At 47.9% G+C, this 21,423-nt stretch overlaps 1 protein-coding gene across 6 annotated transcripts in view; it reads right to left on the reverse strand.

Annotated features, from left to right (window-relative positions):
* The window catches only part of LOC134910135 (NADP-dependent alcohol dehydrogenase-like), a 465,879-nt gene that overhangs the window by 334,963 nt on the left and 109,493 nt on the right, over nt 1-21,423 (reverse strand). For all 6 annotated transcript variants that reach the window (XM_063917876.1, XM_063917830.1, XM_063917821.1 and 3 more), the window contains one exon: nt 5,988-6,123. In XM_063917876.1, the coding sequence (XP_063773946.1) occupies nt 5,988-6,123 (136 nt within the window). The remainder of the gene's footprint in view (nt 1-5,987; nt 6,124-21,423) is intronic.

A 21,423-nucleotide genomic window follows, 5' to 3' on the forward strand; every position in this document is an offset into this window, starting at 1 on the left:
TCTCTGGCATGTGCCGGCGCACTGCGTTGCGTACACATGCGCAGTTCAGACCCGATCGCCTGCTGTGTGAAAATGCACAGCAGCAATCAGGTCTGAGAAGAGTACTGACGCTAAGCGGAGGATAGCCATTGACTAAAACTGTACTTTTTGATTTAAATGGTTGTAAAAATTTCCCTCTGATTTTAAACAGATATTTCTCTGACGTCCTAGTGGATGCTGGGAACTCCGTAAGGACCATGGGGAATAGCGGGCTCCGCAGGAGACTGGGCACTCTAAAAGAAAGATTAGGTACTATCTGGTGTGCACTGGCTCCTCCCTCTATGCCCCTCCTCCAGACCTCAGTTAGAATCTGTGCCCGGCCCGAGCTGGTTGCACACTAGGGGCTCTCCTGAGCTCCTAGTAAAGAAAGTATTTGTTAGGTTTTTTATTTTACAGTGAGATCTTCTGGCAACAGACTCACTGCTACGAGGGACTAAGGGGAGAAGAAGCGAACCTACCTGCTTGCAGCTAGCTTAGGCTTCTTAGGCTACTGGACACCATTAGCTCCAGAGGGATCGAACACAGGCCCAGCCTCGGTCGTCTGGTCCCGGAGCCGCGCCGCCGTCCCCCTTACAGAGCCAGATGCAAGAAGAACGTCCTGGAAATCGGCGGCTGAAGACTTCGGTCTTCATTAAGGTAGCGCACAGCACTGCAGCTGTGCGCCATTGCTCCCTATGCACACCACATACTCCGGTCACTGATGGGTGCAGGGCGCTGGGGGGGGGGGGGGGGGGGCGCCCTGGGCTGCAATTACAGTACCTTAACTTTGGCAAACAACACATAATATAGCCTAATGAGCTATATATGTGTAAAAATCCCCTGCCATAATACAATTATAAGAGCGGGAGAAGTCAGCCGAAAAAGGGGCGGGGCTATCTCCCTCAGCACACTGGCACCATTTTCTCTTCACAGTGCAGCTGGAAGACAGCTCCCCAGGCTCTCCCCGGCAGTTTCCAGGCTCAAAGGGTTAAAAAGAGAGGGGGGGGCACTGAATTTAGGCGCAAACTGTATATAAAAAAGCAGCTATAGGGATAAATCACTTTCTATTAGTGTAAATCCCTGATTAAATAGCGCTGTGGTGTGTGCTGACATACTCTCTCTCTGTCTCCCCAAAGGACTTTGTGGGGTCCTGTCCTCAGTCAGAGCATTCCCTGTGTGTGTGCGGTGTGTCGGTACGGCTGTGTCGACTTGTTTGATGAGGAGGCTTATGTGGAGGCGGAGCAGGTGCCGATAAATGTGATGTCACCCCCTGCGGGGCCTAAACCAGAGTGGGTGGATATGTGGAAGGTATTAACCGACAGTGTCAACTCCTTACATAAAAGGCTGGATGACGTAACAGCCATGGGACAGCCGGCTTCTCAGCCCGCGCCTGCCCATGCGTCTCAAAGGCCATCAGGGGCTCAAAAACACCCGCTACCTCAGATGGCAGACACAGATGTCGACACGGAGTCTGACTCCAGTGTCGACGAGGTTGAGACATATACAAAATCCACTAGGGGCATCCGTTGCATGATTTCGGCAATAAAAAATGTGTTCCACATTTCTGACATTAACCCAAGTACCACTAAAAAAAGGGGTTTTATGTTTGGGGAGAAAAAGCAGCCAGTGTTTTGTTCCCCCATCAGATGAATTGAATGAAGTGTGTGAAGAAGCGTGGGTTTCCCCCGATAAGAAACTGGTAATTTCTAAAAAGTTACTGATGGCGTACCCTTTCCCGCCAGCGGATAGGTCACGTTGGGAGATATCCCCTAGGGTGGATAAGGCGCTCACACGTTTGTCAAAAAAGGTGGCACTGCCGTCTCAGGATACGGCCACCTTGAAGGAGCCTGCTGATAGAAAGCAGGAGGAAATCCTGAAGTCTGTATATACACACTCAGGTACTATACTGTGACCTGCAATTGCCTCAGCATGGAGGTGTAGTGCTGCTGCAGCGTGGTCTGATACCCTGTCAGATAATAGTGTTACCCTCGACAGGGATACTATTTTGCTAACCATAAAGCATATTAAAGACATCGTCTTATATATGAGGGATGCACAGAGGGATATTTGCCGGCTGGCATCCAGAATTAATGCAATGTCCGTTTCTGCCAGGAGGGTATTATGGACCCGGCAGTGGACAGGTAATGCTGATTCTAAAAGGCACATGGAGATTCTGCCTTATAAGGGTGAGGAATTGTTTGGGGATGGTCTCACGGACCTCTTATCCACAGCAACAGCTGGGAAGTCAAAATTTTTACCTCAGGTTCCCTCACAGCCTAAGAAAGCACCGTATTATCAGGTACTGTCCTTTCGGCCTCAGAAAAGCAAGCGGGTCAAAGGCGCTTCCTTTCTGCCAGAGGCAAGGGAAGAAGGAAAAAGGCTGCACCAGACAGCGAGTTCCCAAGATCAAAAATCTTCCCCCGCTTCCTCTAAGTCCACATGACGCTGGGGCTCCACAGGCTGAGCCAGGTGCGGTGGGGGCGCGTCTCCGGAACTTCAGCGACCAGTGGGCTCGCTCACAGATGGATCACTGGGTTCTGCAAGTAGTATCACAGGGATACAAGCTGGGTTCGAGGCGACTCCCCCTCGCCGTTACCTCAAATCAGCCTTGCCTGCTGACCTCAGAGAAAGGGAGGTAGTTTTGGCGGCAATTCACAAGCTGTATCTTCAGCAGGTGATAATCAAGGTACCCCTCCTTCAACAGGGACGGGGTTACTATTCCACAATGTTGTGATACCGAAACCAGACGGTTCGATGAGACCCATTCTCAATTTAAAATCCTTGAACATTTATATAAAAAAGTTCAAATTCAAAGTACCTCAAGGTTGTGGTACAGGACGGTCATTACCAATTCCAGACGTTGCCGTCTGGTCTGTCCACGGCACCGTGGGTATTTACCAAGGTAATGGCCGAAATGATGATGCTCCTCCGAAAGAAGGGAGTCATGATTATTCCGTACTTGGACGATCTCCTTATAAAGGCAAGGTCCAAGGAGCAGTTGCTAGTCGGCGTGGCACTATCTCAGGAAGTGCTGCATCAGCACGGCTGGATACTGAATATCCCAAAGTCGCAGCTGATTCCTGCGACGCGTCTGCTGTTCTTGGGCATGATTCTGGACACAGAACAGAAGAATTTCTCCCGGAGGAGAAGGCCCAGGAATTATCATCTCTGGTCAGGGACCTCCTGAAACCAAAGCAGGTGTTGGTGCATCACTGCACGCGAGTCCTGGGAAAAGATGGTAGCTTCTTACGAAGCAAGTCCCTTCGGCAGATTCCATGCAAGGATCTTCCAGTGGGATCTGTTGGACAAGTGGTCCGGATCGCATCTCCAGATGCATCGTTTAATTACCCTGTCCCCGAGGGCCAGGGTGTCTCTGCTGTGGTGGCTGCAGAGTGCTCAACTGCTCGAAGGCCGCAGATTCGACATACAGGACTGGGTCCTGGTGACCACGGATGCAAGCCTCCGAGGTTGGGGGGCAGTCACCCAGGGAAGAAACTTCCAAGGACAATGGTCAAGTCAGGAAACTTCCCTACGCATAAATATTCTGGAACTAAGGGACATTTACAACGCCCTGAGTCAAGCAGAACCCCTGCTTCAAAAACAACCGGTTCTGATTCAGTCAGACAACATCACAGCGGTCGCCCATGTAAACCGCCAGGGCGGCACAAGAAGCAGGGTAGCAATGGCAGAAGCCACAAGGATTCTCCGATGGGCGGAAAATCATGTGTTAGCACTGTCAGCAGTGTTCATTCCCGGAGTGGACAACTGGGAAGCAGACTTTCTCAGCAGACACGACCTCCACCCGGGAGAGTGGGGACTTCATCCAGAAGTCTTCAAAATGGTTGTACACTGGTGGGAAAGGCCACAGGTGGACATGATGGCGTCCTGCCTCAACAAAAAGCTAAAAAGATATTGCGCCAGGTCAAGGGACCCTCAGGCGATAGCTGTGGACGCTTTAGTGACACCGTGGGTGTACCAGTCGGTTTATGTGTTCCCTCCTCTTCCTCTCATACCCAAGGTACTGAGAATAATAAGAAGGAGAGGAGTAAGAACTATACTCATTGTTCCGGATTGGCCAAGAAGAGCTTGGTACCCAGAACTTCAAGAAATGATCTCAGAGGACCCTTGGCCTCTGCCGCTCAGACAGGACCTGCTACTGCAGGGGCCCTGTCTGTTCCAAGACTTACCGCGGCTGCGTTTGACGGCATGGCGGTTGAACACCGGATCCTAAAGGAAAAGGGCATTCCAGAGGAAGTCATTCCTACGCTGATTAAAGCTAGGAAGGATGTGACCGCAAAACATTATCACCGCATATGGCGAAAATATGTTGCTTGGTGTGAGGCCTGGAAGGCCCCAATGGAGGAATCTCAGCTGGGTCGATTTCTGCACTTCCTACAGTCAGGGGTGACTATGGGCCTAAAATTGGGTTCCATTAAGGTCCAGATTTTGGCTCTGTCGATTTTCTTCCAAAAAGAACTGGCTTCACTGCCTGAAGTTCGGACTTTTGTTAAAAGGAGAGCTGCATATTCAGCCCCCTTTTGTGCCTCCAGTGGCACCTTGGGATCTCAACGTGGTGTTGGATTTCCTAAAGTCGCATTGGTTGAGCCACTTAAAACCGTGGAGCAAAAATATCTCACGCGGAAAGTGGTCATGCTGTTGGCCTTGACTTCGGCCAGGCGTGCATCAGAATTGGCGGCTTTCTCATGTAAAAGCCCTTATCTGATTTTTCATATGGATAGGGTGGAATTGAGGACTCGTTCCCAATTTCTTCCTAGGTGGTATCAGCGTTTCATTTGAACCACCCTATTGTGGTGCCTGCGGCTACTCGGGACTTGGAGGATTCCAAGTTGCTGGACGTAGTCAGGGCCCTGAAAATCTATGTTTCCAGGATGGCTAGAGTCAGGAAAACTGACTCGCTATTTATTCTGTATGCACCCAACAAGCTGGGTTCTCCTGCTTCAAAGCAGACTATTGCTCGCTGGATCTATAGCACGATTCAACTTGCACATTCTGCGGCTGGACTGCCGCATCCTAAATCTGTAAAAGCCCATTCCACGAGGAAGGTGGGCTCTTCTTGGGCGGCTGCCCGAGGGGTCTCGGCTTTACAGCTTTGCCGAGCTGCTACTTGGTCGGGTTCAAACACATTTGCAAAATTCTACAAGTTTGATACCCTGGCTGAGGAGGACCTTGAGTTTGCTCATTCGGTGCTGCAGAGTCATCCGCACTCTCCCGCCCATTTGGGAGCTTTGGTATAATCCCCATGGTCCTTACGGAGTTCCCAGCATCCACTAGGACGTCAGAGAAAATAAGAACTTACTCACCGGTAATTCTATTTCTCGTAGTCCGTAGTGGATGCTGGGCGCCCATCCCAAGTGCGGATTGTCTGCAACACTTGTATATAGTTATTGCCTAACTAAAGGGTTATTGTTATGAGCCATCTTTTCGTGAGGCTCAGTTGTTATTCATACTGTTAACTGGGTATAGTATCACGAGTTGTACGGTGTGATTGGTGTGGCTGGTATGAGTCTTACCCGGGATTCCAAATCCTTTCCTTATTGTGTCAGCTCTTCTGGGCACAGTTTCCCTAACTGAGGCCTGGAGGAGGGGCATAGAGGGAGGAGCCAGTGCACACCAGATAGTACCTAATCTTTCTTTTAGAGTGCCCAGTCTCCTGCGGAGCCCGCTATTCCCCATGGTCCTTACGGAGTTCCCAGCATCCACTACGGACTACGAGAAATAGAATTACCGGTGAGTAAATTCTTATTTTTGTTTACATATGTTTTAATACAATTTAAAACATTTAATACTATGTAAACAATCCTTTAATGTAAAGCGTTTATACTGTACAAAACTTTCATTACTACAGTACTTTATGAAATATTTATGACAATAGTAGTTATGTAAACTAAAATGTTTATTTTTTTTTTAAACTGTGAGTATAAACTGCTTTTGATTCCATAAATACATACCCTTTCCCACTGTGGATCAGGTCAAAGGCATCATTGATTTTATCCAATGAGACTCTTTTGCTCACCAAGTGATCAATATTGATTTTTTTATTCAAGTAATCAGTTACCAGCTTTGGGAGATCATCACCAACCCACCCTAGAAAGAAGAACACAAGAACACAATGTTATTTTATTTTTATTAAACACATCTATTCTAGATGATGTCTAGAGGTACCACATTGAAGTTAGCACTCTGCATCAATACATGACAACTAGCTAAAAAAATGTAGAGCTCATACACATACTTCTCTTCTGGCACGCTTTATTGTGTTCGGTTAAAACGCTACTAATCCCATCTCAAATGCTTTTCTGTAGACTTCATTTGGATTTAATTAAAAATAAGATTTAAAATGCATGCACACATCTTCTTTTAAAAATACAGTTTATGGACACTGTGAAAATAAAAATGAAATTAATAGTACAAAAATACTGTCCTAAAGACCAATTAGATACCCTACCATTGCGTGTATCATTTAAAAGTCCAGGGCCGTCTTAACAGAAGTGTAGGCCCCTGGGCACAGCAATGCACTGGGCCCCCTACCTATCCTCCAGCGGTAGGGGTGGGGGGTGCTATCAGCGGCAGCTTTGATATCCCACAGGCGGTAGGGTGTGTTCTATCTTCCGCTCAGCATGTAGGACCTGGAGCAGTAATTTATGCTAATTACTCCTTTACTTCACAGATGGGGCTAAACTGTAGAGGGGGCATTGGACTGAATGAAGAAGCCCTGGTACATGACTTCCAGGGTGGTAAGGGGTGTTTACTTCGTAAGGGATGGGTGAATAGTGGAGTGGGCTTAATATTTATCATTTTCCAGTAGGAGGGCAGCTTGCTTGACTGCCGATATCTAAAGTTCTTGAAAATATATTTCTTAGCTTTGAATGGGATAAAAAACTAAAGAGTCACACCTTTCAGAAGGTACTGGGGACCTGGGGATCAGAGTTCAGGAGCCAGAGCAATTCACCAACGAAAATATAAAACTGCATATTAGGCACGTGGAGCTGGAGCAGGGACCAGCTGCTTGAAGACTGATATCTCTGGTTCTGGGCCATAGGCGTAACTAGGGTTTTCGGAGCCCAGGGCAAGATGAAGAGTGGTGCCCCCCCCCCAAAAAAAAAAAACACCAAAAGAAGTATGTGCGTGCGCGGTGAAAAAATGGACATGGCCACGCACCAGAAGGGATGTGGCCACTGAAAATGCCCCACAGTGCCAGTTACATGCCCCACAGTGCCAGTTACATTGCCCCACAGTGCCAGTTGCAATGCCCCACAGTGCCAGATACATGCCCCACAGTGCCAGTTACAATGCCACACAGTGCCAGATACATGCCCCACAGTGCCAGTTACATGCCCCACAGTGCCAGTTACATTGCCCCACAGTGCCGGCTACATGTCTCACAGTGGCAGTTACATTGCCCCACAGTGCCAGCTACATGTCTCACAGTGGCAGTTACATTGCCCTACAGTGCCAGTTACATTGCCCCACAGTGCCAGATACATGCCCCACAGTGCCAGATACATGCCCCACAGTGCCAATTACATGCCCCCCCCCCTCCCCCCCGGTCACTCACCACTTCCTTCCTGTTCCCTCTGTGGCTGTGCTATGTGAGGGGAGGAGAACGCAGCGCAGCACCTCTCCTGCCCCTCAACTCTCCAGGTCTTCGGCAGCGGCTGCTGGTGCTGCAGCGGCGGTGAGGATATTGAGGGGAGGGAGAGACGCTGCGCTCTCCTCCCCTCACATTGCGGCGTGATGGGGGTGAATGGGGCATGATGCCTTGGCCGCCGGCAGCGCTCACTCTGCTGGGCCTGCCAAGGCGCCCAGGGCATGTGCCCCACTCACCCTACCCTAGTTATGCCTCTGTTCTGGGCATAGTAGAGACAAGGTGCCAGTGTCGACCAAAAGGGGAGAGTCACAACTTTTGGATTATACCCTCAGAGTAACTCTAAATCAGACAGGTAGGTCTTTAAGCAATTTCAATTTGTCAATAAAATCTCCCGTGTCCTTCAGATAACTCGGGATATGTTTCATCATCTGTTGCAAAAAACCATCTGCCAATATCGCCAGAGGCTGTAACACCGAACCCCTGGCCGATATGATGAGCTGGCCTTGGGGGGTCAATCAAGGTTTTATATACCTTCGGGATAGTGTATAATATGGGTCATACAGGGTATTCAACTTGAAAAAAATTAGACAATTCTGTGTCTATCCAACCCTGTTGTGTAGCCAAAGATATTAAAGAATCAGCTTTCTTCTTGATACCAGGGATCGGATTAGACCTACATTTCACGTACGTTGTGTCATCTGCTAATTGGTATTTTACGTCACGATCATAGTCAGTTACATTTTGGATTACGATTGCCCCGCCTTTATCGTCGGGACGAATCACAATCCTATCATTGGCCCATAATGACCGCAATGCTGCTCTCTGATCACCTGTTAGATTACCATAGGATTTAGAGGTGCAAGGAGATCCAAAATCATTCTCAGTCAATCTTAAAAATGTACGGATGCTGGGATTAAAAGACTGAGGATCAAACATGCCTGATTTGGGGGGGTGGCTGGACTGCGAGGTGGACATGAGGGGACCTGGGATGGTATGAAGTGGACATGAGGGGACCTGGGGTGGTATAAGGTGGACATGAGGGTGCCTGGTGCTATGAGGTGGACATGAGATAGCCGGAGGTGATGGGAGTTGGACATAAGGGGAGCTGGAGGGGCTGTGAGATGGACCTTAGTGTTTTGTGTATTCAGTATTTGTGTTAATTTATCTGTTACTTCACTTGTAATCTGTGTGTGCTGATCCACTGTATTTTGCTGAAACCCTGTACAATAGTCACTTGCTCTACTTGCTCTAACAAGATGACATCCGCTATTTAATGAAAACAATGCACCTTCCTGAGCTGCTGCATGATAGGTGCAGTGGTGGGATAGGGGTACTAAGGGCCCGATTCAGACCTGATCGCTGTTGTGCGAATTCGCACAGTAGCCAATTATCAAATGACTGCACATGCGTATGCAATGCAATGCGCAGACGTGTTGCCAAACAGCGACAGGATGGTGCAAAATTTTTGATCACAAAGCGTACGTAAGCTGACAGGAAGCGGATGTTTGTGGGTGGTAACTGGCTGTTTTCAGGGAGTGTCAGGAAAAACGCAGGCGTTCCCAAGCATTTTCAGGGAGGGTGTCTGACATCAGCTCTGGCCCTTATCAGCCTGTTTCTATTGCACTGTAGGATTAAGTCCTGGGCTACGTACAGACTGGACACACTGGAAAAATTATTTGATGGTGATTGAGTTGCAAACAGATTTGCAACTGTCTAGCGGAATTTTCGCATGGCGTATACATGCATTCATACACCATGTTCCGTCATTTGCGGCGAAGACGTGAAATTTATTGAACAAGATTATAATGCAATTAACACATCATCAACATCCTCAGAGTAATTCTTAATGGAGGAACTCCTTCTAAAAAAATTGTTTTGTGGGGCTCCAAACAAACCAATCATTTGACGGTCCCTGTCACTGTAATGATTGGTTTGTTAAACTGTGCATGTCCTGTTTAATATACATGTATACAACATAAGGGAGGGTGGGAGGACAATTTCATCTTGCACCGTATTTCTTTGCATTATGTGCTCCCTGGAGCATTTTTTTGGGCAGTTTCCAAAACTGCCATCCTGTCTGACACTGCAGTGCCACTCCTAGATGTGCCAGGTGTTTGTGCCACCTACTTCTGTCACTTAGCTTAGTCATCCAGCAACCTCGGTGCAACCTTTTGGCCTAAACTGGATTAAAATAATATTGTGAGATATGAGGTGTTCAAGATAGACTGGAAATTAGTGGAAATAAATGTTATTGAGGTTAATAATACTGTAAGAACAACCAAAACCCGAAAAATGGCCAGGCGCACATCTCTACTAAGTATTTCGTGTCATGTAAAGCACGAGGAGGTCACACCATGAGTTACCACACAGGGTGACACCAACCCTAGTGACGCCTCTGCTGGGCCCCCTACCTATCCTCCAGCGGTAGGGGTGGGGAGGGCTATCAGTGGCAGCTTTGATGTCCCGCAGGCGGTAGGGGGTGTTCTATCTTCCGCTCAGCATGTAGGACCTGGAGCAGTAATTTATGCTAATTACTCCTTTACTTCACAAATGGGGCTAAACTGTAGAGGGGGCATTGGACTGAATGAAGAAGCCCTGGTACATGACTTCCACGGTGGTAAGGGGTGTTTACTTCGTAAGGGATGGGTGGATAGTGGGGTGGGCTTAATTTTTTTGCATTTTCCAGTAGGAGGCAGCTTGCTTGACTGCAGATATCTCAAGTTCTTGAAAATATATTTCTTAGCTCTGAATGTGATAAAAAAACTAAAGAGTCCCACCTTTCAGAAGGTACTGGGGACCTGGGGATCAGAGTTCAGGAGCCAGAGCAATTCACCAATGAATATATAAAACTGCATATTAGGCGTGTGGAGCTGGAGCAGGAACCAGCTGCTTGAAGGCTGATATCTCTGGTTCTGGGCATAGTAGAGACAAGGTGCAGGTGTCCACCAAAAGGGGAGAGTCACAGCTTTTGGATTATACCCTCAGAATAACTCTAAATCAGACAGAACCCAAGATATCTGGCTGGGAAGAGCAATTAACAGGCTTGGATGGGGACCACTGCTTTCAAGTCGGATATCTCCGGTTCCCCAGGACCGATTTTCAAAAATCTGGTACCCCTGGAAATAGGGGACCCTCAGCTATCAGCAAAGGGCCCTTATACTCCTGGGGCCCTTGGGCAAGACCGCATTGAGCCCATATGAAAAGACGGCCCTGTAAAAGTCGTGTCCCAGCCACATATACATGGGCGTAACTATTAGAGATGAGCGGGTTCGGTTTCTCTGAATCCGAACCCGCCCGAACTTCATGTTTTTTTTCACGGGTCCGAGCGACTCGGATCTTCCCGCCTTGCTCGGTTAACCCGAGCGCGCCCGAACGTCATCATGACGCTGTCGGATTCTCGCGAGGCTCGGATTCTATCGCGAGACTCGGATTCTATATAAGGAGCCGCGCGTCGCCGCCATTTTCACACGTGCATTGAGATTGATAGGGAGAGGACGTGGCTGGCGTCCTCTCCGTTTAGAATTAGAATAGATTAGAGAGACACTTGATTTACTAATTTTGGGGAGCATTAGGAGTACTCAGTAGTGTACAGTGCAGAGTTTTGCTGATAGTGACCAGTGACCACCACTTTTATTTATAATCCGTTCTCTGCCTGAAAAAAGCGATACACAGCACACAGTGACTCAGTCACATACCATATCTGTGTGCACTGCTCAGGCTCAGGCCAGTGTGCTGCATCATCTATATATATTATATATCTGTCTGACTGCTCAGCTCACACAGCTTATAATTGTGGGGGAGACTGGGGAGCACTACTGCAGTGCCAGTTATAGGTTATAGCAGGAGCCAGTAGTACATAATATTATATTAAAATTAAACAGTGCACACTTTTGCTGCAGGAGTGCCACTGCCAGTGTGACTAGTGACCAGTGACCTGACCACCAGTATATAATATTAGTAGTATACTATCTCTTTATCAACCAGTCTATATTAGCAGCAGACACAGTACAGTGCGGTAGTTCACGGCTGTGGCTACCTCTGTGTCGGCACTCGGCAGCCCGTCCATAATTGTATATACCAGTGACCTAACCGTGGTTTTTTTTTCTTTCTTTATACATACATACTAGTTACGAGTATACTATCTCTTTATCAACCAGTCTATATATTAGCAGCAGACACAGTACAGTGCGGTAGTTCACGGCTGTGGCTACCTCTGTGTCGGCACTCGGCAGCCCGTCCATAATTGTATATACCACCTAACCGTGGTTTTTTTTTCTTTCTTTATACATACATACTAGTTACGAGTATACTATCTCTTTATCAACCAGTCTATATATTAGCAGCAGACACAGTACAGTGCGGTAGTTCACGGCTGTGGCTACCTCTGTGTCGGCACTCGGCAGCCCGTCCATAATTGTATATACCACCTAACCGTGGTTTTATTTTCTTTCTTTATACATACATACTAGTTACGAGTATACTATCTCTTTATCAACCAGTCTATATATTAGCAGCAGACACAGTACAGTGCGGTAGTTCACGGCTGTGGCTACCTCTGTGTCGGCACTCGGCAGCCCGTCCATAATTGTATATACCACCTAACCGTGGTTTTTTTTTTCTTTCTTTATACATACATACTAGTTACGACGAGTATACTATCTCTTTATCAACCAGTCTATATATTAGCAGCAGACACAGTACAGTGCGGTAGTTCACGGCTGTGGCTACCTCTGTGTCGGCACTCGGCAGCCCGTCCATAATTGTATATACCACCTAACCGTGGTTTTTTTTTCTTTCTTTATACATACATACTAGTTACGAGTATACTATCTCTTTATCAACCAGTCTATATATTAGCAGCAGACACAGTACAGTGCGGTAGTTCACGGCTGTGGCTACCTCTGTGTCGGCACTCGGCAGCCCGTCCATAATTGTATATACCACCTAACCGTGGTTTTTTTTTCTTTCTTTATACATACATACTAGTTACGAGTATACTATCTCTTTGTCAACCAGTCTATATATTAGCAGCAGACACAGTACAGTGCGGTAGTTCACGGCTGTGGCTACCTCTGTGTCGGCACTCGGCAGCCCGTCCATAATTGTATATACCACCTAACCGTGGTTTTTTTTTCTTTCTTTATACATACATACTAGTTACGAGTATACTATCTCTTTATCAACCAGTCTATATATTATCAGCAGACACCGTACAGTGCGGTAGTTCACGGCTGTGGCTACCTCTGTGTCGGCACTCGGCAGCCCGTCCATAATTGTATATACCACCTAACCGTGGTTTTTTTTTCTTTCTTTATACATACATACTAGTTACGAGTATACTATCTCTTTATCAACCAGTCTATATATTAGCAGCAGACACAGTACAGTGCGGTAGTTCACGGCTGTGGCTACCTCTGTGTCGGCACTCGGCAGCCCGTCCATAATTGTATATACCACCTAACCGTGGTTTTTTTTTCTTTCTTTATACATACATACTAGTTACGAGTATACTATCTCTTTATCAACCAGTCTATATATTAGCAGCAGACACAGTACAGTGCGGTAGTTCACGGCTGTGGCTACCTCTGTGTCGGCACTCGGCAGCCCGTCCATAATTGTATATACCACCTAACCGTGGTTTTTTTTTCTTTCTTTATACATACATACTAGTTACGAGTATACTATCTCTTTATCAACCAGTCTATATATTAGCAGCAGACACAGTACAGTGCGGTAGTTCACGGCTGTGGCTACCTCTGTGTCGGCACTCGGCAGCCCGTCCATAATTGTATATACCACCTAACCGTGGTTTTTTTTTCTTTCTTTATACATACATACTAGTTACGAGTATACTATCTCTTTATCAACCAGTCTATATATTAGCAGCAGACACAGTACAGTGCGGTAGTTCACGGCTGTGGCTACCTCTGTGTCGGCACTCGGCAGCCCGTCCATAATTGTATATACCACCTAACCGTGGTTTTTTTTTCTTTCTTTATACATACATACTAGTTACGAGTATACTATCTCTTTATCAACCAGTCTATATATTAGCAGCAGACACAGTACAGTGCGGTAGTTCACGGCTGTGGCTACCTCTGTGTCGGCACTCGGCAGCCCGTCCATAATTGTATATACCACCTAACCGTGGTTTTTTTTTCTTTCTTTATACATACATACTAGTTACGAGTATACTATCTCTTTATCAACCAGTCTATATATTAGCAGCAGACACAGTACAGTGCGGTAGTTCACGGCTGTGGCTACCTCTGTGTCGGCACTCGGCAGCCCGTCCATAATTGTATATACCACCTAACCGTGTTTTTTTTTTCTTTCTTTATACATACATACTAGTTACGAGTATACTATCTCTTTATCAACCAGTCTATATATTAGCAGCAGACACAGTACAGTGCGGTAGTTCACGGCTGTGGCTACCTCTGTGTCGGCACTCGGCAGCCCGTCCATAATTGTATATACCACCTAACCGTGGTTTTTTTTCTTTCTTTATACATACATACTAGTTACGAGTATACTATCTCTTTATCAACCAGTCTATATATTAGCAGCAGACACAGTACAGTGCGGTAGTTCACGGCTGTGGCTACCTCTGTGTCGGCACTCGGCAGCCCGTCCATAATTGTATTCTAGTATCCAATCCATCCATCTCCATTGTTTACCTGAGGTGCCTTTTAGTTGTGCCTATTAAAATATGGAGAACAAAAATGTTGAGGTTCCAAAATTAGGGAAAGATCAAGATCCACTTCCACCTCGTGCTGAAGCTGCTGCCACTAGTCATGGCCGAGACGATGAAATGCCAGCAACGTCGTCTGCCAAGGCCGATGCCCAATGGCATAGTACAGAGCATGTCAAAACCAAAACACCAAATATCAGTAAAAAAAGGACTCCAAAACCTAAAATAAAATTGTCGGAGGAGAAGCGTAAACTTGCCAATATGCCATTTACCACACGGAGTGGCAAGGAACGGCTGAGGCCCTGGCCTATGTTCATGGCTAGTGGTTCAGCTTCACATGAGGATGGAAGCACTCAGCCTCTCGCTAGAAAACTGAAAAGACTCAAGCTGGCAAAAGCACTGCAAAGAACTGTGCGTTCTTTGAAATCCCAAATCCACAAGGAGAGTCCAATTGTGTCGGTTGCGATGCCTGACCTTCCCAACACTGGACGTGAAGAGCATGCGCCTTCCACCATTTGCACGCCCCCTGCAAGTGCTGGAAGGAGCACCCGCAGTCCAGTTCCTGATAGTCAGATTGAAGATGTCAGTGTTGAAGTACACCAGGATGAGGAGGATATGGGTGTTGCTGGCGCTGGGGAGGAAATTGACCAGGAGGATTCTGATGGTGAGGTGGTTTGTTTAAGTCAGGCACCCGGGGAGACACCTGTTGTCCGTGGGAGGAATATGGCCGTTGACATGCCAGGTGAAAATACCAAAAAAATCAGCTCTTCGGTGTGGAGGTATTTCACCAGAAATGCGGACAACAGGTGTCAAGCCGTGTGTTCCCTTTGTCAAGCTGTAATAAGTAGGGGTAAGGACGTTAACCACCTCGGAACATCCTCCCTTATACGTCACCTGCAGCGCATTCATAATAAGTCAGTGACAAGTTCAAAAACTTTGGGTGACAGCGGAAGCAGTCCACTGACCAGTAAATCCCTTCCTCTTGTAACCAAGCTCACGCAAACCACCCCACCAACTCCCTCAGTGTCAATTTCCTCCTTCCCCAGGAATGCCAATAGTCCTGCAGGCCATGTCACTGGCAATTCTGACGAGTCCTCTCCTGCCTGGGATTCCTCCGATGCATCCTTGCGTGTAACGCCTACTGCTGCTGGCGCTGCTGTTGTTGCCGCTGGGAGTCGATGGTCATCCCAGAGGGGAAGTCGTAAGCCCACTTGTACTACTTCCAGTAAGCAATTGACTGTTCAACAGTCCTTTGCGAGGAAGATGAAATATCACAGCAGTCATCCTACTGCAAAGCGGATAACTGAGGCCTTGGCATCCTGGGTGGTGAGAAACGTGGTTCCGGTATCCATCATTACTGCAGAGCCAACTAGAGACTTGTTGGAGGTACTGTGTCCCCGGTACCAAATACCATCTAGGTTCCATTTCTCTAGGCAGGCGATACCGAAAATGTACACAGACCTCAGAAAAAGAGTCACCAGTGTCCTAAAAAATGCAGCTGTACCCAATGTCCACTTAACCACGGACATGTGGACAAGTGGAGCAGGGCAGGGTCAGGACTATATGACTGTGACAGCCCACTGGGTAGATGTATGGACTCCCGCCGCAAGAACAGCAGCGGCGGCACCAGTAGCAGCATCTCGCAAACGCCAACTCTTTCCTAGGCAGGCTACGCTTTGTATCACCGCTTTCCAGAATACGCACACAGCTGAAAACCTCTTACGGCAACTGAGGAAGATCATCGCGGAATGGCTTACCCCAATTGGACTCTCCTGTGGATTTGTGGCATCGGACAACGCCAGCAATATTGTGTGTGCATTAAATCTGGGCCAATTCCAGCACGTCCCATGTTTTGCACATACCTTGAATTTGGTGGTGCAGAATTTTTTAAAAAACGACAGGGGCGTGCAAGAGATGCTGTCGGTGGCCAGAAGAATTGCGGGACACTTTCGGCGTACAGGCACCACGTACAGAAAACTGGAGCACCACCAAAAACTACTGAACCTGCCCTGCCATCATCTGAAGCAAGAAGTGGTAACGAGGTGGAATTCAACCCTCTATATGCTTCAGAGGTTGGAGGAGCAGCAAAAGGCCATTCAAGCCTATACAATTGAGCACGATATAGTAGGTGGAATGCACCTGTCTCAAGTGCAGTGGAGAATGATTTCAACGTTGTGCAAGGTTCTGATGCCCTTTGAACTTGCCACACGTGAAGTCAGTTCAGACACTGCCAGCCTGAGTCAGGTCATTCCCCTCATCAGGCTTTTGCAGAAGAAGCTGGAGGCATTGAAGGAGGAGCTAACACGGAGCGATTCCGCTAGGCATGTGGGACTTGTGGATGCAGCCCTTAATTCGCTTAACAAGGATTCACGGGTGGTCAATCTGTTGAAATCAGAGCACTACATTTTGGCCACCGTGCTCGATCCTAGATTTAAAGCCTACCTTGGATCTCTCTTTCCGGCAGACACAGGTCTGCTGGGGTTGAAAGACCTGCTGGTGACAAAATTGTCAAGTCAAGCGGAACGCGACCTGTCAACATCTCCTCCTTCACATTCTCCCGCAACTGGGGGTGCGAGGAAAAGGCTCAGAATTCCGAGCCCACCCGCTGGCGGTGATGCAGGGCAGTCTGGAGCGACTGCTGATGCTGACATCTGGTCCGGACTGAAGGACCTGACAACGATTACGGACATGTCGTCTACTGTCACTGCATATGATTCTCTCAACATTGATAGAATGGTGGAGGATTATATGAGTGACCGCATCCAAGTAGGCACGTCACACAGTCCGTACTTATACTGGCAGGAAAAAGAGGCAATTTGGAGGCCCTTGCACAAACTGGCTTTATTCTACCTAAGTTGCCCTCCCACAAGTGTGTACTCCGAAAGAGTGTTTAGTGCCGCCGCTCACCTTGTCAGCAATCGGCGTACGAGGTTACATCCAGAAAATGTGGAGAAGATGATGTTCATTAAAATGAATTATAATCAATTCCTCCGCGGAGACATTGACCAGCAGCAATTGCCTCCACAAAGTACACAGGGAGCTGAGATGGTGGATTCCAGTGGGGACGAATTGATAATCTGTGAGGAGGGGGATGTACACGGTGATATATCGGAGGGTGAAGATGAGGTGGACATCTTGCCTCTGTAGAGCCAGTTTGTGCAAGGAGAGATTAATTGCTTCTTTTTTGGGGGGGGTCCAAACCAACCCGTCATATCAGTCACAGTCGTGTGGCAGACCCTGTCACTGAAATGATGGGTTGGTTAAAGTGTGCATGTCCTGTTTTGTTTATACAACATAAAGGTGGGTGGGAGGGCCCAAGGACAATTCCATCTTGCACCTCTTTTTTCTTTTCTTTTTCTTTGCATCATGTGCTGATTGGGGAGGGTTTTTTGGAAGGGACATCCTGCGTGACACTGCAGTGCCACTCCTAGATGGGCCCGGTGTTTGTGTCGGCCACTAGGGTCGCTAATCTTACTCACACAGTCAGCTACCTCATTGCGCCTCTTTTTTTCTTTGCGTCATGTGCTGTTTGGGGAGGGTTTTTTGGAAGGGACATCCTGCGTGACACTGCAGTGCCACTCCTAGATGGGCCCGGTGTTTGTGTCGGCCACTAGGGTCGCTTATCTTACTCACACAGTCAGCTACCTCATTGCGCCTCTTTTTTTCTTTGCGTCATGTGCTGTTTGGGGAGGGTTTTTTGGAAGGGACATCCTGCGTGACACTGCAGTGCCACTCCTAGATGGGCCCGGTGTTTGTGTCGGCCACTAGGGTCGCTAATCTTACTCACACAGCTACCTCATTGCGCCTCTTTTTTTCTTTGCGTCATGTGCTGTTTGGGGAGGGTTTTTTGGAAGGGCCATCCTGCGTGACACTGCAGTGCCACTCCTAGATGGGCCCGGTGTTTGTGTCGGCCACTAGGGTCGCTAATCTTACTCACACAGCTACCTCATTGCGCCTCTTTTTTTCTTTGCGTCATGTGCTGTTTGGGGAGGGTTTTTTGGAAGGGACATCCTGCGTGACACTGCAGTGCCACTCCTAGATGGGCCCGGTGTTTGTGTCGGCCACTAGGGTCGCTTATCTTACTCACACAGCGACCTCGGTGCAAATTTTAGGACTAAAAATAATATTGTGAGGTGTGAGGTATTCAGAATAGACTGAAAATGAGTGTAAATTATGGTTTTTGAGGTTAATAATACTTTGGGATCAAAATGACCCCCAAATTCTATGATTTAAGCTGTTTTTTAGTGTTTTTGGAAAAAAACACCCGAATCCAAAACACACCCGAATCCGACAAAAAAAATTCGGTGAGGTTTTGCCAAAACGCGTTCGAACCCAAAACACGGCCGCGGAACCGAACCCAAAACCAAAACACAAAACCCGAAAAATTTCAGGCGCTCATCTCTAGTAACTATAGTACGTGTGAGGGGTGCCATTGCTATGGGGCCTCGAGGCTTAAGGGGCCTGGACCCAAGTTGTATATTAATTTCACAGATTTGCCTCTGACACACTGCCCAGTAGAATTGTGTGACATAACATTTTCAGTGAGAGGAGTGTGTAGTAGATGTTATAATGATAAGGGGGCGTTGTATTGTTTCTCTAATGCAACAAAGTAAGAATTGGGTCACTTTAATGTTGCACAATATGAAATGGAAGCACTACAGTGTGGCATAATTTGAACTGGAGCGCACTCTAATGTGGCACAGTATGAACAAGGGGCACTGTATTGTGGCATAATAATATCTGGGGTCACTTTATGTCATAATGTGAATTGGGGATATTGTGTGGCATAATGTGACATCATGTAAGCTAGGGAACTATGATGGTTCATATTAAGTAAGGCACTACTATGGTTCAGAAAATAAACTGTGGCACTATTATGGGCATAAAATGAATAACTGCTGCAAAGAGGTATCTCTCAAGAAGCATTGGGACAGGGAAACCTTATTGGGCCCACTAAGTTCTGAAAGTGTGGCTCCTGCAGAGAAGCAGAGGACACAAGCTACAGCAAAGACTGTCTAGGACTTGCAGTACCACAGTCTGTTTCAATATTTGTCGCACTAAGTAAACATGTTCCAGCAAGCTGTGCCTAACTTCTGGAGGGGAAGCTGCATCCTATGATCCTGTATCAGATTTGTTGAGAGAGATCCATAGTAATGATTTAAGTAAAAACTGTTTTGTGCATGCAGACAGGGCCGGAGCTTCCACTAGGCAGCTTTAGGCAGCTGCCTAGGGGCGTCGGGACCAGAGGGGGCGGCCTGCTACAGCTGCCTAAAAAAGGTAGCATAGTCCTACCTTTCACAGCCACTGCAATCCCCCAGAATGCGTATCTTACAGTAGCCGTGACTGCTAAGCTCCCGTATTGCAGCCTCCAGCTCCACCTCCACCCGGCACAGGCAGTAACTTTGAAAGCTCCTGGAGTCCTGGCTGGGGGTGACATGCAGCACTGCTCTTCATTCCAGGCTCTTTCACAGACTACTCAGTTCCAACTCTGCACTGCAGCCTGCAGGTAAGGTGGCTGCACAGTGCATTCTCTGCATTGATAAGGAAAGAGGGCGAGAGCAGCGGTGTGGTGAGGGGGTGGGGGGAGGAGATAAGGAGCAGGCATGCACACAGTCTGGGGGGATGAGCAGCAGCATGCACACAGATTTTGGGGGGATAGAACAGCAGACATTTAACAGAGTAGGGGGTGAGAGCAGCATGCCTTGCATCTAAGATGCCGGTAGCGTGGCAAGAGATAAGAGTCCCCTTGCGGGCTCACTGCTCTCGCGACGCTGCGGGCTCGGTCTTTGATACACACAACTAAGGGTCCCCATACACTAGAACGATAATGCCCGATTTCATCCGATTTCAGGCATTCGGCCCGATATATCGGATGAAATCTGGCATTTTGGAGGTGTTTCCGATCTGATGCGCTTTCCCGTGAGCATCGGATCGGATCCTCCAGCTTGACCGTGCTGCACTAATGATCATGTCCGACCACGCAGGCATAGCTGGGATCGCCCAAGATACATCATATACACAAAGACAGCATACGATGTATCTTGGCCGATCCTGCCGCCTGGGAGGCTTGCGGGGTGTTCGTTTGCGATATGACAGTCGGACATGTCGCGTTAGTGTATGGGCCCTTAAGAATAGCCCTGGTGCGCTGGGATTCTGGCTGCCAGCATTGTTGGCTGTTGAGACTTTGGCATTGGTATCCTGAACTAAATGTGAATTTGGACTGCAAGTATGTCAATTCATTCTGCAAGAATATTGTTATTTCTCTGACGTCCTAGTGGATGCTGGGGACTCCGTAAGGACCATGGGGAATAGCGGCTCCGCAGGAGACTGGGCACAACTAAGAAAGATTTAGGACTACCTGGTGTGCACTGGCTCCTCCCTCTATGCCCCTCCTCCAGACCTCAGTTAGAAATTTGTGCCCGGCCGAGCTGGTTGCACACTAGGGGCTCTCCTGAGCTCTTAGAAAAGAAAGTATATTAAGGTTTTTTTAATTTTCAGTGAGATCTGCGGGCAACAGACTCACTGCTACGAGGGACTGAGGGGAGAAGAAGCGAACCTACCTGCTTTCAGCTAGCTTGGGCTTCTTAGGCTACTGGACACCATTAGCTCCAGAGGGATCGAACACAGGCCCAGCCTCGGTCGTCCGGTGCCGGAGCCGCGCCGCTGTCCCCCTTGCAGAGCCAGAAGCAAGAAGAACGTCCAGGAAATCGGCGGCTGAATACTCCGGTCTTCATTAAGGTAGCGCACAGCACTGCAGCTGTGCGCCATTGCTCCCCATGCACACCACACACTCCGGTCAGGGCGCTGAGGGGGGGGGCGCCCTGGGCTGCAATAAGAGTACCTTAGCTTGGCAAAAAAACACATAATATAGTCAGTAAGACTATATATGTGTAAAATCCCCTGCCAAAAATATCCCGAAAAAAGCGGGAGAAGTCCGCCGAGAAGGGGGCGGGGCTATCTCCCTCAGCACACTGGCGCCATTTCCTCTCACAGCTCCGCTGGAAGGACGCTCCCAAGGCTCTCCCCTGCAGTTTCCAGGCTCAATAGGGTAAAAAAGAGAGGGGGGCACTAAATTTAGGCGCAAACTGTGTATTATTGCAGC

Source organism: Pseudophryne corroboree, chromosome 1, assembly GCF_028390025.1.
Source record: "Pseudophryne corroboree isolate aPseCor3 chromosome 1, aPseCor3.hap2, whole genome shotgun sequence".
NCBI lineage: Eukaryota > Metazoa > Chordata > Amphibia > Anura > Myobatrachidae > Pseudophryne > Pseudophryne corroboree.